The 14061-nt window shown below is 34.2% G+C and overlaps 5 protein-coding genes and 1 pseudogene across 6 annotated transcripts, besides 4 other annotated features; 2 read left to right on the top strand and 4 right to left on the bottom strand.

Annotated features, from left to right (window-relative positions):
• Positions 1-3884: a mobile genetic element.
• Positions 1108-1260, bottom strand: TVAGG3_1063560 (uncharacterized protein; the record flags this gene model as incomplete). The annotated part of the gene is made up of 1 exon (XM_051256102.1): positions 1108-1260. One exon carries the CDS (start codon positions 1258-1260, stop codon positions 1108-1110), a length of 153 nt encoding a protein of 50 aa, XP_051076684.1.
• Positions 1280-1681, bottom strand: TVAGG3_1063550 (uncharacterized protein; the record flags this gene model as incomplete). Its single annotated transcript, XM_051256101.1, has 1 exon — positions 1280-1681. The coding sequence occupies one exon, from the start codon at positions 1679-1681 to the stop codon at positions 1280-1282; it is 402 nt and encodes a 133-aa protein (XP_051076683.1).
• TVAGG3_1063540 lies at positions 1699-2612 on the top strand (annotated as a pseudogene). The gene has a single exon. A coding segment is annotated over exon 1 (914 nt).
• A 450-nt stretch (positions 3885-4334) lies between the features above and the next one.
• Positions 4335-5183, top strand: TVAGG3_1063520 (uncharacterized protein; the record flags this gene model as incomplete). Its single annotated transcript, XM_051256100.1, has 1 exon — positions 4335-5183. The coding sequence occupies one exon, from the start codon at positions 4335-4337 to the stop codon at positions 5181-5183; it is 849 nt and encodes a 282-aa protein (XP_051076682.1).
• A 4-nt stretch (positions 5184-5187) lies between these two features.
• Positions 5188-5430, bottom strand: TVAGG3_1063510 (serine threonine-protein phosphatase family; the record flags this gene model as incomplete). The annotated part of the gene is made up of 1 exon (XM_051256099.1): positions 5188-5430. One exon carries the CDS (start codon positions 5428-5430, stop codon positions 5188-5190), a length of 243 nt encoding a protein of 80 aa, XP_051076681.1.
• An 18-nt stretch (positions 5431-5448) lies between these two features.
• Positions 5449-5811, bottom strand: TVAGG3_1063500 (uncharacterized protein; the record flags this gene model as incomplete). The annotated part of the gene is made up of 1 exon (XM_051256098.1): positions 5449-5811. One exon carries the CDS (start codon positions 5809-5811, stop codon positions 5449-5451), a length of 363 nt encoding a protein of 120 aa, XP_051076680.1.
• Positions 5812-7640: 1829 nt separating this feature from the next.
• Positions 7641-8076: a mobile genetic element.
• Positions 8077-8780: 704 nt separating this feature from the next.
• Positions 8781-9837: a mobile genetic element.
• Positions 9838-13025: 3188 nt separating this feature from the next.
• Positions 13026-14013: a mobile genetic element.
• Positions 14014-14061: the final 48 nt, after the last annotated feature.

The raw sequence follows: 14061 nt of genomic DNA, 5'->3' as shown, positions 1-14061 counted from the left end.
GCAGCAAGTACTCCCATGAAGCCTTCTTTGTTCTTTCCTTCGTCAAAGTTTACTGTAAAGGTTCGACCAGATGTAATTTGACTTCTAACTTCACGATACTTTTCATATGCATATCTTGTTCTTTCCATGGGAGCATGTGTGTCTTCACCTTTTCCTTTTTTCCTTCTCAAAGGATGCAATTGTTCGTCATGTTTCCAGTAGAATCTGGCAAAGCCGTCGTGTCCTTCAACTTGAGGTTCACTAACATCGAAAGGCATGTCCATAAGACGTTCTTCTTCTAACCTCTCTAGTCTGTTTGGATAATTGGCACGTGCTGTTTCCAAATCCATTTCGTAGCGAAGACCAGACAATTTGTCATAGACTTTTATGGGTCTTCCCTTCCTATATTTAAAATTCTTCGAAACTCTCCAACCATATCTTTGCAACTCTGCTTTTATTCTAGCAGATTTTCTATCCATTCTATATGGGGGCATTTTTATAAAAATAAAAAAATATTTTTTTCTTTACTTTACATAACCGCCTGCTGCCATAAGTCTTTGACGCCAACCCATACCAGCTAATGAAGGTTGACTTGGTTTAGTTTGGAAACTAAACTTTGGTTTTGGTTTATCTTCAGTTTTTGGTTTTTCTTCTTCTATCGGTTTTTCGTCACTTTTCGGTTCCTCTGGCTTTACCTCACCTGCAGGAACAGTTGTGTCGTCAACATCTTCATAAATATCATATGCCATTTGTTTTTGTTTTCCTTTCAACTTTTTGTGTTTGTTGTAAAGTTTAGAATATTTCGACTCTAAGTCAATGAGATGTTCTATAATGAACTGTTGGTCAGTGAAGTAAACTTTTCCATCTGTTGTCTCGAAAGCTCCTTCAGACTTCAATATTTTATTTGTGAGAGTCTGTTTCTTTTTTGAGATACTAGCCGTTCCATTTTTATGAAAAGTGACTTTGTAGTTAGGGTTTGTATTTCCAGACCTGGCACTTTCTATTATTGAATTTTTCTCTTCATCTGTAAGTTCTTTGACAGGTTTTGACAATGGTTCTGAACTTTTTGTTTGTGGTGTCAAATCTACCGTTTCAACTTCTTCGGTCATTTCATCTCAGTAAAAAAATTTAGTTTGGTTTGTTTTCAACTGGTTGTTTAGGTTTTTTAAGTCGGTCTAAAACTTCCTGAGGTATAGGAAGAACTTGACAAACACGTGGTGTAACTGCTGGAAGTCGACAAATCCATCTTGAACCCATTTGTCTCAATGCTGTATTGTTCATTTCATCTCAGTAAAAAATTTTACATTCCCCACGTTTGAGGCGGTTGAGGTTGGTTATTGTTTACCCACTGTTGTGCATGGTTATATCCTCTGTTAAAGAATCTTTCACCTTGGTCCATATAGTGTCCTGCTTGGTTATAGTAGTCATTTGCTTTGTTATAATAGTTTCCTGCTTGTCTTCCTACATTGTCCATCCATCCTTGAACTTTTCCTCTTGTTTCAGGATTTGGAATAAGATTTGTTGCATCTCGTGCTACATCCCAACCTTTCTGTACAGTTTGTATAATAGGTTGTGCTTTCTCTTTAAGTATACCTAATGTACTCAAAATCTTCCTTCCAATTCCAAATGCACCTCTGGCTATTGTTCCCACTGCGGGTAAAAATCTAGATGCAACTCCTGCTAATGCGCCAAATAAACCCATTTCTTATAGGATAAAAAATGACGAATCCAAACAAGGACCCCTATGTTTCTAAAGCGACAAAGAAAGCACTCATGGTAAAAATCTTTAGTTCAACACCAAATGCTTGGTTTATGGATATCTTGGAAAACATTCCGAGGTATAGAGAAGATGGACCTCCATACTGGTTAATATTTGTTGGTCAAAACACAAGATACTGTGAAGCCATACCATTATGGTCCAAAAATATTTTAGATGTGAAAACTGCTTTGACAATATTCGTTGACAAATACCATCCAACAAAACTGACATCTGACTGTGAAAGTTCTTTCAAATCAGATGATGTAAAAAACTATCTGCGTTCAAAAAATGTAAACCAATATTTCATTGTCGACCAAAACCATTCTGCTCTTGGTGTCATTGACGGTTGTATAAAAATGTTAAGAGACTTAAACCAACCACAAGGTGGTGAAGCAAATGAAATGTCATATGACGACAAGTATAGACACTTCTCTCAGGCAAAGATGAGACAAGTTTTAAATATTTACAATAACCGTAAACAAAAAGGTTTAGGAAACCACTCCCCCGAAGAAATGAAAAACAACCCTGACTTAGAGAAAGACTATATATTTAATAATTTAGTCAAAAGAGACAAACAAGAAAGAATGCCGGGCTTCAAACTTCAGAAAGGTGACAAAGTAAAAATAGAAATACCTAAACGCGACCCATATGAAAATACTATTGACTATGACAACAATAGGAACCCGACAGGTACTCACATTCGTGTTCGTAAAAATAGAAGAAAGTATACAAGAGAATATTATGAAGTTTTAGGCAAACATGGCAAAATGTACACACTGCAAGCAGAAGATAAAACTACTATTGCCAGACCTCGTTTCAAACTTGTCAAAGTTCAAGGTGGTATACTTTCAAAGACAGTTCCTAACAAATATAAGACAACTCCTGACGAATATGCTAAAGAAGTTGAAAATGACGACTAAGCAATTCTATACCATGCGTAAACTGTCATGTAAGGTGGCATGTATTCTTTACTTTGTCCCGTTGTTTGTGTATATCCTGTAACGCGATGTGTATGGTTTCCATCTCCCTGAGTGTTACCCCAGAAACAATTTATAGCAAACTGAACGTTGTCTTTAACATCATATCCTTTACCTTTTGTCATTGCTGACCAATCCCAAAATTTATGCTTATGCCAACCTGCTTGAGATGTACTTAAATCTATGTAGTGACTATGTGCAGGTAAATTTTCACCTGAAATCGTTTTACTTCCACCTGTTTCCTTTGAAGAGTTTGCACAATACAAAAACCTGTCGACTATTTGTTCCCATGCACCAACACCAAACATTACTTGAGGACCTCTTGCTTCCATAGATGTATAAATAGAACCTACTGGGTTCATTAAATCAAACATATGAGATATTATAGGATTGTCTCTTTTGAACTTAAAATATAGTGCAACTATTTCAGGTTTCTTCTGGTTTGTGTCAGAATATTTTTTATAATATAATCTTATGTTTTCAGGGTAGGTAAAATCTTGACTATAATATTTATTTCTGTCATCTTCATAATAGTATACTATTCTCGTTTTTTCTATTGCATTATATCTTTTATATCTATAATATTCTAAATATAATGTTTGCTTTTTTGGGTCTACACGTGCGTCAACACCATAGTCATAATAATATGGTACTGGAGATGGGTCAGGCAATGTCATATCTGCCATTTCATAAACTCTTAAATATTGCTTTTGTTCGTCTCCATATAAGTTTAAGTAGCAGTTGTTGTCTAATGGAACTTTAACTTGTGTACCATCATTCTTTTTATAGCTTACATACATTTCATTGTTATTTTTCGGAATGAGTTTATACCGTGTACCATTTTCTAAGGACTGTACCAACTGCCATCTAAAATATTTATTTTCTTCATTGACAGAAAAGTCACCAACAATAGTTTCAATATTTTTTGTTCCAACTAAACTTTGGTATATTTCATTGACATATGTTTTATCTGCTTTATTTTCAAGGCTAACGTTTAAGTCTGTTATTTCAGAAGATGTATGTGTATGTCCAACGGCACTTTTACTGTTTAAGGTTTCTTGTAAGTTTGTAATATCAGATATAGAATGTGTATGAGTCTTATTTGCTTTTGTCTCTAATGTTTCTTGTAAGTTTGTAATATCAGATATAGAATGTATATGAGTCTTTTTAGAATATTCGTTTTCAGCTCTTGTCACTTCACTTGACATTTTATTGCCAACATATGTTTTGTCTGCTAGTTCAGGATGAGTATGTTCTTTTGTTGCATAAGCATTGTTAGCTCTTTCTTCTTCTTTTGCTATTGCATCGTCTACATATTCTTTGTCAGCTTTGTTGTCAACATCTGCTTTCAAAAGAAGTTCATTTATAGGTTTCTCGTTTAAAGTTCCTTTTGTTGGATTTATACAGACAGTATGGTTCTTATTGTCTTGAAACAGAAACTCATCTGTCATAGGGTTTATTGTCAGTTTTAAGTTTCCTTCTTTCAATGACTCAGATATCTTAGAATAGTTTGAAAAGTTTGTTGTGTTCTTATTTAGAGCTTGCATAATGAGTTGTCGGTTGTGTTGTATTTCTCTCATAGACGCTGTTTCATTTGACATTTTTATTCTAGATAAAATATGCTTCCAATAGAAAAAGAAAATTCTAGAGTTGCTACAACTAAACCATTAGATGAACTTTTTACTAATGTAGGTCAAAAGTTTGACTTAGATACCGTAAAGCATGAAGGCTATCGTTTTGACTACCCATTAAGATGGTTAAGAGACCCATCCGTCACAAAAGCTATTGGCTTTCGTAGAATGAAGTTCATTTCAGAAGCCATACATGGTTTCCCATTTACGGTCGGTTTTGAAGTTCGATACTATAACAAAGGAAAGCATATGTATGAGAAATTTGAACAGGGAAAACTTTTACAAGTTAGTTTGCTTGTAAACTTAGAAACAACTCTTCAAGCTTTTCAAGAAAAAATAAACGATATCTATATCGAATATGCAAACCAGTATAACATTGACGAAGGAGAATACCATCTCGATATTATTTATGACAGGAAAAATGCAACTGTTAAAATCAATAAAATAGAAGACCTTGGAGAAAACGTTTATATTTCTACAAAATATAACAACTTGGCATGGTATAGATTTATGAGGATGTTAAATCAGCCTGCAGAATATCCAGTACACCCGGACTTTTATGAAGTCGAAAACCCTAATGGAACATATGAAAATATTTTCGACCAAGATGCTATTATTGTTCATGCTTCATTTTCTGGCGCCCAAAACTCTTTCTTATGCTTGGCAAATGACTTTTACGAAAAACCTACAAAGTTATATGAACCGCCGAGTGGAAGTATTTCAGACTTTCAAGTATGGTTTACTACAGATGGAAGAAAAAGAATAATTCCATTATACCATGCGTTTTACTTAGAACTTAGTTTCATATACAACTACTATCGAACGATAAAAATATAATTTTTTAATACGGTTGAGGTGTTGGATTTGGTTGCCAACTTGACTGTGGTGCAGGTTCAGGCTGTTGTATAACAGGAGCTTGTTCTTCTGGTTCAGGGTCTTTAGGTATAATACCAACAAACTGACCTACTCTTTTACCAATATTTTTGACTCCGTTCCAAATTCCTCTTCCGACAGATTTTATTCCATTCCATATACCTCTTCCAACTCTTCTGAAGAAGTTTCCAATACTACTGAAGAAACCCATTTTACTATATGTAAAAATCTAATGTCCGCCTAGTCTCTTACGTTTCCTGTTGAGTTCCATAGCATTCTTTAACTGGAGCTCATACATTCTGTTTCTCCTCTGGTAGAAAACATATTCTGGGTCAACTCCTGTGTTCGCGTCATCTGCATAAAGTTGTTTATATCCCACTTCAGGGTTTGTATAAAACTCTTTCCATCTCATATTTGCATACCATGGTGGCAAACCTAACGCAGCGTCATTTGACATGGCAGTTTGCATTTGTACATCTGTTGGCACTTGACTATAGTTTGCCATTGCAGTTTGTATTCTAACTTCATTTGGAATATTCTCTGGGTTTGGTTGTCCAGGTTGCTGTGCATTCGCTAAGTTCTGTGCGTCCATTTCATATTAGATAAAAATATCTCTTACGAGTACATATACTGAACATTTGCAGGCATTGGTTCATCTTCATATTCTCTGTACTTTTCTGCCACGTCAAATAAATAAATGACACAATGGAAAAAACCTAAAACAAGTAGTCCTATTTCAAACCACATTTACTTACTAATAAAATTTCTTTATTGTGACACTTTCTCCGGTTTATAGGTCCTCTCTCATATTCTATCTTGTCATATATAAACTCATAGTCATGTATGTCCTCTAACCATCTCATAACGGTTTCCAAACCACTTTTATCGGATGTAAAGTAAAAGCATGGATGGTTATGTATAACGTCTAAAGTTTCTAAAGAGTCTCTCAAAGTCCAGTCTACTTGGTATTGAAAATCCCATGTGTTATAGAACGGCGGGTCCACTATAAAGAAAACATTTTCCTTGTCTTTATATTTTTCATACAACTCTGTCCAACGACATCTCACAAACTCTATACCCTCAATATATTTTTCTATGTTCTCTTTGAAAACATTTGTATAGTTAAGATATAAAACTTTTGACATAAGTGTTTCAATGTCATGAACTCTTATAGAACCACTATATAATAGTCTAGCAGATATACTATCCCAGTCTATATATTCTGCTTTTTTCAAAACCTCTCTCACAATATTTTTCTTATCTAATGGTATACGTTCCATCTTACCTATAGGTATCTTTTCTTTTAACTCTTTCAATATATTGTTTGTGTCTGGAATATGTTTGAGACGGTCCATATAGTTGTCGAAGTCATTGCATATAATCTTTGAGTCTGGGAATATTGTATGGCACAAATGGGATATATAGAAACTTCCACCGAACAAATCTACAAATGTTAGACCATTCGGTAGTTTCTTAAGTTCTCTCAATATAATATCTTTACATCTACTCTTATTTCCAAAGAACGGTAACGGTGGTTTTGTAAAATTCATTTATATATAATAATAAAAATGTTTTTACCCGAAAAGTGACAGAAAAGTGACAAAGCATGAAAACATATATAATTTGTGAAAAGTGAAACATTATATAATGTTTTCGACCCAGAAGAAGGCTTCTTCCCAGAAGCAATGGAGGAGGAAATACAAGACTCTATCCAAGAAGAGTCCTCCGAATATAAACTTCATTTATACTAAACATCTTCAGGGCTAGAAGGGGCGCAGCCCCTGGAAGCCCCTCATACCTGACCTTAATCATTAATTTTCCTCATTAAAATTCATTTTTTCATTTTTCATATTTTTCTAAATTCCAAAATTTAAATAAAAAACAGTCAGTGACGATTGACTGACTGACTGACTGTTCTTTTTCATTAATTTTCCACTTTTTTTTAACTTTAATTTTTTTATTTTTTTAATTTTTTTATTTGTATATAGTTAGTAATTTTTCCTTTCTACTTTCTATCTCTTTTTTCTTTATTAAGAAAAAATCCTCGATAGAAGTAGTTAGCCCCGACATTAATACGGAGGCTTTAGGGTTAATTAAGAGTTCAGAAGAATTTTTAATTAACCTATCGGATTCTTACGAACTATTTTGAAAAACTTTTAATAAAAGGGGGTTATTTTACCCTTTTATTATCATGAATATTGTAATTAACGGGGTTATTTTACCCTTTTATTATCATATTCATTAAGGAAATCAATGATTTTATTTAAAATTAGTTTTATAACAAATTCTTTAAATTAACACTAAAGAAAGTGATGTTATTACTTAAAAATCATTGATTTTTTCCTTAAGTGCTTAGGAATTAAAGGAAAATATACGATTTCATGAATTTTGCTTTGAAATATTCATAACGTTAGTTAATTTGGGGGAGGTTTTTTGTGATATGGAAAAATGTTAGTTGCTCAATTATCTCACTATTGGATGGACTTTTATCGAGCGAAATTTTGGCTGTAAAGACAATTCTGATATTGGTAACATGGTGATAAGAACAAATAGTCAGTTTGCGTGGTTTATGATGAGATAATTTCGATTTAAAAAAAAACATAAAAATTGATTTTAATGAGCGATTATATTTGAATATGCTCTCCTAATTTGAAGGAACTGGTTAAATCATGAATTGATCATGAATAATTTTTTTTCAAAATAACAATTATAATTTCATATTCATTATAAGTTGAAAATATATCATAAAGACTTTATGAATGATAAATTCGTAAAAAACAAGTTAGTTTGTTTCTGAAAATAATAATAATAAAAACCAATTTAGACCCAATAATTTTTGGCGGGATAATTGAGATGTTTAACAAAAACTGAAAGGTGTCATTATTATCTATGACCAACAAGCAACTGACCTAGTCTGGATTACAATATTCGGTTCATCAAACCGCCAATTTGATGAATCAAGCCAAATTGTAACTGACCTAGTCTGGATTACAATATTCGGTTCATCAAACCGCCAATTTGATGAATCAAGCCAAATTGTAACAAACCAGTTGTTGATTGCATGGTATTATTCATCGAACTGCCAATTTGATGAATTACATTTCTTAGTCATCAAAATAGTGGTCATGTTGTAAACGAAAACGATAAAAACGACTTGACAGTAAAGTGACACTTTACATGGCAAAAAATAGAGCCTTACTTTTGAGATACTTGAGATTGAAACTGAATCTTATGAGGCGGTGATCTTGAATCACTACCTCATAAGGTTCAGTTTCATATAAAATTTGTTGCAATTTGTTATTCTTTTGCAATTATTTCTTATAAGATTTTACATCTTTTAGCGGGGAATGTTTGTTATCATGTATATATTATAAATATCTACACGATAACGAACATTCCTCGCTAAATTGCTGAGAAACTTTGAGGAAATGTCGAACAATTTCCTCAAAGTTTCTCAGATTTATATAGATCACTAGAGTCCCCTAGGCACTGATTCTGGTTCAGTACCTAGGAGGCTCTAGTTCTCTAACGAACTGATAAAATGTTTTTAAATTTTTGGATATTGCTACCTGTGAAGCACTGACTTCAAGTCAGTACCTCACAGGTAGCAATTACATTGAAAGATGGGAGAAACTTTGTCCGAATGTTAAACTATTCGGACAAAGTTTCTCTCATTTGTAGTGGAGATGGAAGGCTTTGAGGTATATTATATTAATATATACCCCAAAGCCTTCCATCTCCACTTGAAAGTTCCAAAACTTTGGGTTAATAGTTTGCAATTAACCCAAAGTTTTGGAACTTTCTAGAAGGAATTGCAGGGTAAGAGGTACATATTCATACTATGTACCTCTTACCCTCCAATTCCTTCTTAAAATGGGAGAAACTTTGTCCGAATGTTAAACTATTCGGACAAAGTTTCTCTCATTTGTAGTGGAGATGGAAGGCTTTGAGGTATATTATATTAATATATACCCCAAAGCCTTCCATCTCCACTTGAAAGTTCCAAAACTTTGGGTTAATAGTTTGCAATTAACCCAAAGTTTTGGAACTTTCTAGAAGGAATTGCAGGGTAAGAGGTACATATTCATACTATGTACCTCTTACCCTCCAATTCCTTCTTAAAATGGGAGAAACTTTGTCCGAATGTTAAACTATTCGGACAAAGTTTCTCTCATTTGTAGTGGAGATGGAAGGCTTTGAGGTATATTATATTAATATATACCCCAAAGCCTTCCATCTCCACTTGAAAGTTCCAAAACTTTGGGTTAATAGTTTGCAATTAACCCAAAGTTTTGGAACTTTCTAGAAGGAATTGCAGGGTAAGAGGTACATATTCATACTATGTACCTCTTACCCTCCAATTCCTTCCTTAACATAAACAAATTTGGAGTTAATTGTTTGCAATTAACTCCGGGTTTGTTGACCTCCAAATGAAAATGAAAGGGTAAGAGGTATATAGTGACCCTATATGCCTCTTACCCTTTCATTCTCATTAATTATGGGAGAAACTTTGGCCGAATGTTAAATTATTCGACCAAAGTTTCTCCCATTTTTTGAAGGGATTGGAGGCTATGAGATACTGATGCAATGTCAGTACCTCATGGCCTCCAATTCCATCCTGAAACTGATCAAATTGGACCTTACATGCATTTGAAATTTGCCATGTAAAGTCCACTTTTTGAGAGAGAGGATTTGACTGCGTCAAATTCTCTTTTTCGTTTACGAGAGTCATGTTACTATTCGTTAGGTTAAATTACTTTTAATGCCCATTCAAGGAAGTACATGTCAGTTACAGGGTTTATAGTTTTACTCGAATTGAGTAAACCTCTCGGAAGCAATTACCACAAGAGCCAAGACTTCTCGTTTACAGACTTTGAAAGCCAGGAAGGAGCCAGGTAACAATAATGGGCTCTCTTATGATATTTTGGGATATTTATCAACAATTTGAGTTTCTACCTATTGTCTTCAATGAGGATTTTTTAGGCCAGAAGTACAATACCTGTACAGTCTAACTACTAGGGCAATGTAGTCAAACTGTGCACGTATTGAACTTCTAAGGCTATTATTTATCTGCTATTGACATCATTCTTTTACATTACCGTCCTCTGGTCCTTAGAGGACCATAGATTCTGAAATTACTTGTGCAGAGCAAAGTTCTTCCGAGATCTCTCTATCCTTCGTAGATCTCGGAAAAACTTTGCCTTAAACTACTGCATTAATGTTTCCTAGTATTCAAAGAGCTATGAATTCTATAGTTGATCTTATAAGGTAGAGTTTTTCCTAACTTTCTCATTCGTTGAAAGGTTTTCAACAAAGCTATACCTTAAAAATCTGTGCTTGTTATATCTGATCATTTGTGTGTTAGGGGAGGTAAATTTATTCCACTAGAGCAAATTTTTTCCGAGGTTTCTCATTCGATGAGAAACCTCGGAACAACTCTTCAATAGTGTAATGAATTTGTGGTATTTGTCCTGCAAACAGCGAGAGAACTTGTCTGTAATTCGTTTATGATGAAGTTATCTGGATGTCTCTCAGATGAGGAAGGAAGTCCAGAAAACTTCACCATAAGTTAATACTTGTGTATTTCTATGACTCTCTTCACGTCAGAGAATGTAAATTTACTCGAATAGGGCAAAGTTCTGCTCAAGTTTCTCATTTGATGAGAAACCTCGGAAGAACTTTGCCCTAAGGTAATGTATATGTGATTGTTGGCCCGCAGAGAAACAAGGAATCTGTTTGTATTTCGTTTATGGTGAAGTTCTCGGATGTTCTCTCAAATTATATGGAAAATCAAGATAACTTCACCATAATTTGTTGTAGTTGTGATTCTCTGGCTCTTTGCCGGCCAGAAAACTAGAAAATAGTTTATAGTGGGAGTATGCTCGATGAATACCTACTCACTAAAAATATACGTTATTTTTTGTTTTCCTATGGGAAAATAGTTTTGATTTTTATATATCGTATGCTTTGTTATTGCATGAATTGTCTATTTTCTTAATAAAAACTCATTTTTCCGTGTGATTCTGAATCAATGCATTCCAAAAAAGCGTTTTCCGCCTTTGAAACGTGAAAACACACATTGCATGAAGAATCAGAGAAGATTTTCTATCTTTCAATTTTTTAGACTTATTGAAATTTGATAATAACTCCAAATTAAGCTGATAAACTCATAGAGCACATAAAATAACACATGCCTATCATATTTGAATTTTCTAAAAATCTCCAAAAAAATCGCGTTTTAAAAATTTCGTAGTTAAAAAGTAAATTTTTCACGATAAAAAAACTATAATTGGTTTTTTTTGGAATTCTTCGAGTTAGAAAATCTTCTCTGATTCTTCATGCAATGTGTGTTTTCACGTTTCAAAGGCGGAAAACGCTTTTTTGGAATGCATTGATTCAGAATCACACGGAAAAATGAGTTTTTATTAAGAAAATAGACAATTCATGCAATAACAAAGCATACGATAGTATAAAAATCAAAACTATTTTCCCATAGGAAAACAAAAAATAACGTATATTTTTAGTGAGTAGGTATTCATCGAGCATACTCCCACTATAAACTATTTTCTAGTTTTCTGGCCGGCAAAGAGCCAGAGAATCACAACTACAACAAATTATGGTGAAGTTATCTTGATTTTCCATATAATTTGAGAGAACATCCGAGAACTTCACCATAAACGAAATACAAACAGATTCCTTGTTTCTCTGCGGGCCAACAATCACATATACATTACCTTAGGGCAAAGTTCTTCCGAGGTTTCTCATCAAATGAGAAACTTGAGCAGAACTTTGCCCTATTCGAGTAAATTTACATTCTCTGACGTGAAGAGAGTCATAGAAATACACAAGTATTAACTTATGGTGAAGTTTTCTGGACTTCCTTCCTCATCTGAGAGACATCCAGATAACTTCATCATAAACGAATTACAGACAAGTTCTCTCGCTGTTTGCAGGACAAATACCACAAATTCATTACACTATTGAAGAGTTGTTCCGAGGTTTCTCATTCGATGAGAAACCTCGGAAAAAATTTGCTCTAGTGGAATAAATTTACCTCCCCTAACACACAAATGATCAGATATAACAAGCACAGATTTTTAAGGTATAGCTTTGTTGAAAACCTTTCAACGAATGAGAAAGTTAGGAAAAACTCTACCTTATAAGATCAACTATAGAATTCATAGCTCTTTGAATACTAGGAAACATTAATGCAGTAGTTTAAGGCAAAGTTTTTCCGAGATCTACGAAGGATAGAGAGATCTCGGAAGAACTTTGCTCTGCACAAGTAATTTCAGAATCTATGGTCCTCTAAGGACCAGAGGACGGTAATGTAAAAGAATGATGTCAATAGCAGATAAATAATAGCCTTAGAAGTTCAATACGTGCACAGTTTGACTACATTGCCCTAGTAGTTAGACTGTACAGGTATTGTACTTCTGGCCTAAAAAATCCTCATTGAAGACAATAGGTAGAAACTCAAATTGTTGATAAATATCCCAAAATATCATAAGAGAGCCCATTATTGTTACCTGGCTCCTTCCTGGCTTTCAAAGTCTGTAAACGAGAAGTCTTGGCTCTTGTGGTAATTGCTTCCAAGAGGTTTACTCAATTCGAGTAAAACTATAAACCCTGTAACTGACATGTACTTCCTTGAATGGGCATTAAAAGTAATTTAACCTAACGAATAGTAACATGACTCTCGTAAACGAAAAAGAGAATTTGACGCAGTCAAATCCTCTCTCTCAAAAAGTGGACTTTACATGGCAAATTTCAAATGCATGTAAGGTCCAATTTGATCAGTTTCAGGATGGAATTGGAGGCCATGAGGTACTGACATTGCATCAGTATCTCATAGCCTCCAATCCCTTCAAAAAATGGGAGAAACTTTGGTCGAATAATTTAACATTCGGCCAAAGTTTCTCCCATAATTAATGAGAATGAAAGGGTAAGAGGCATATAGGGTCACTATATACCTCTTACCCTTTCATTTTCATTTGGAGGTCAACAAACCCGGAGTTAATTGCAAACAATTAACTCCAAATTTGTTTATGTTAAGGAAGGAATTGGAGGGTAAGAGGTACATAGTATGAATATGTACCTCTTACCCTGCAATTCCTTCTAGAAAGTTCCAAAACTTTGGGTTAATTGCAAACTATTAACCCAAAGTTTTGGAACTTTCAAGTGGAGATGGAAGGCTTTGGGGTATATATTAATATAATATACCTCAAAGCCTTCCATCTCCACTACAAATGAGAGAAACTTTGTCCGAATAGTTTAACATTCGGACAAAGTTTCTCCCATTTTAAGAAGGAATTGGAGGGTAAGAGGTACATAGTATGAATATGTACCTCTTACCCTGCAATTCCTTCTAGAAAGTTCCAAAACTTTGGGTTAATTGCAAACTATTAACCCAAAGTTTTGGAACTTTCAAGTGGAGATGGAAGGCTTTGGGGTATATATTAATATAATATACCTCAAAGCCTTCCATCTCCACTACAAATGGAGAAACTTTGTCCGAATAGTTTAACATTCGGACAAAGTTTCTCCCATTTTAAGAAGGAATTGGAGGGTAAGAGGTACATAGTATGAATATGTACCTCTTACCCTGCAATTCCTTCTAGAAAGTTCCAAAACTTTGGGTTAATTGCAAACTATTAACCCAAAGTTTTGGAACTTTCAAGTGGAGATGGAAGGCTTTGGGGTATATTTAATATAATATACTCAAAGCCTTCCATCTCCACTACAAATGAGAGAAACTTTGTCCGAAGTAGTTTAACATTCGGACAAAAGTTTCTCCCATCTTTCAATGTAATGTGCTACCTGTGAGGTACTGACTTGAAGT

The sequence above is a fragment of the Trichomonas vaginalis genome, assembly GCF_026262505.1.
Source record: "Trichomonas vaginalis G3 chromosome Unknown ctg_27, whole genome shotgun sequence".
NCBI lineage: Eukaryota > Parabasalia > Trichomonadida > Trichomonadidae > Trichomonas > Trichomonas vaginalis.
This window is presented reverse-complemented; position numbering and strand designations above follow the sequence as displayed.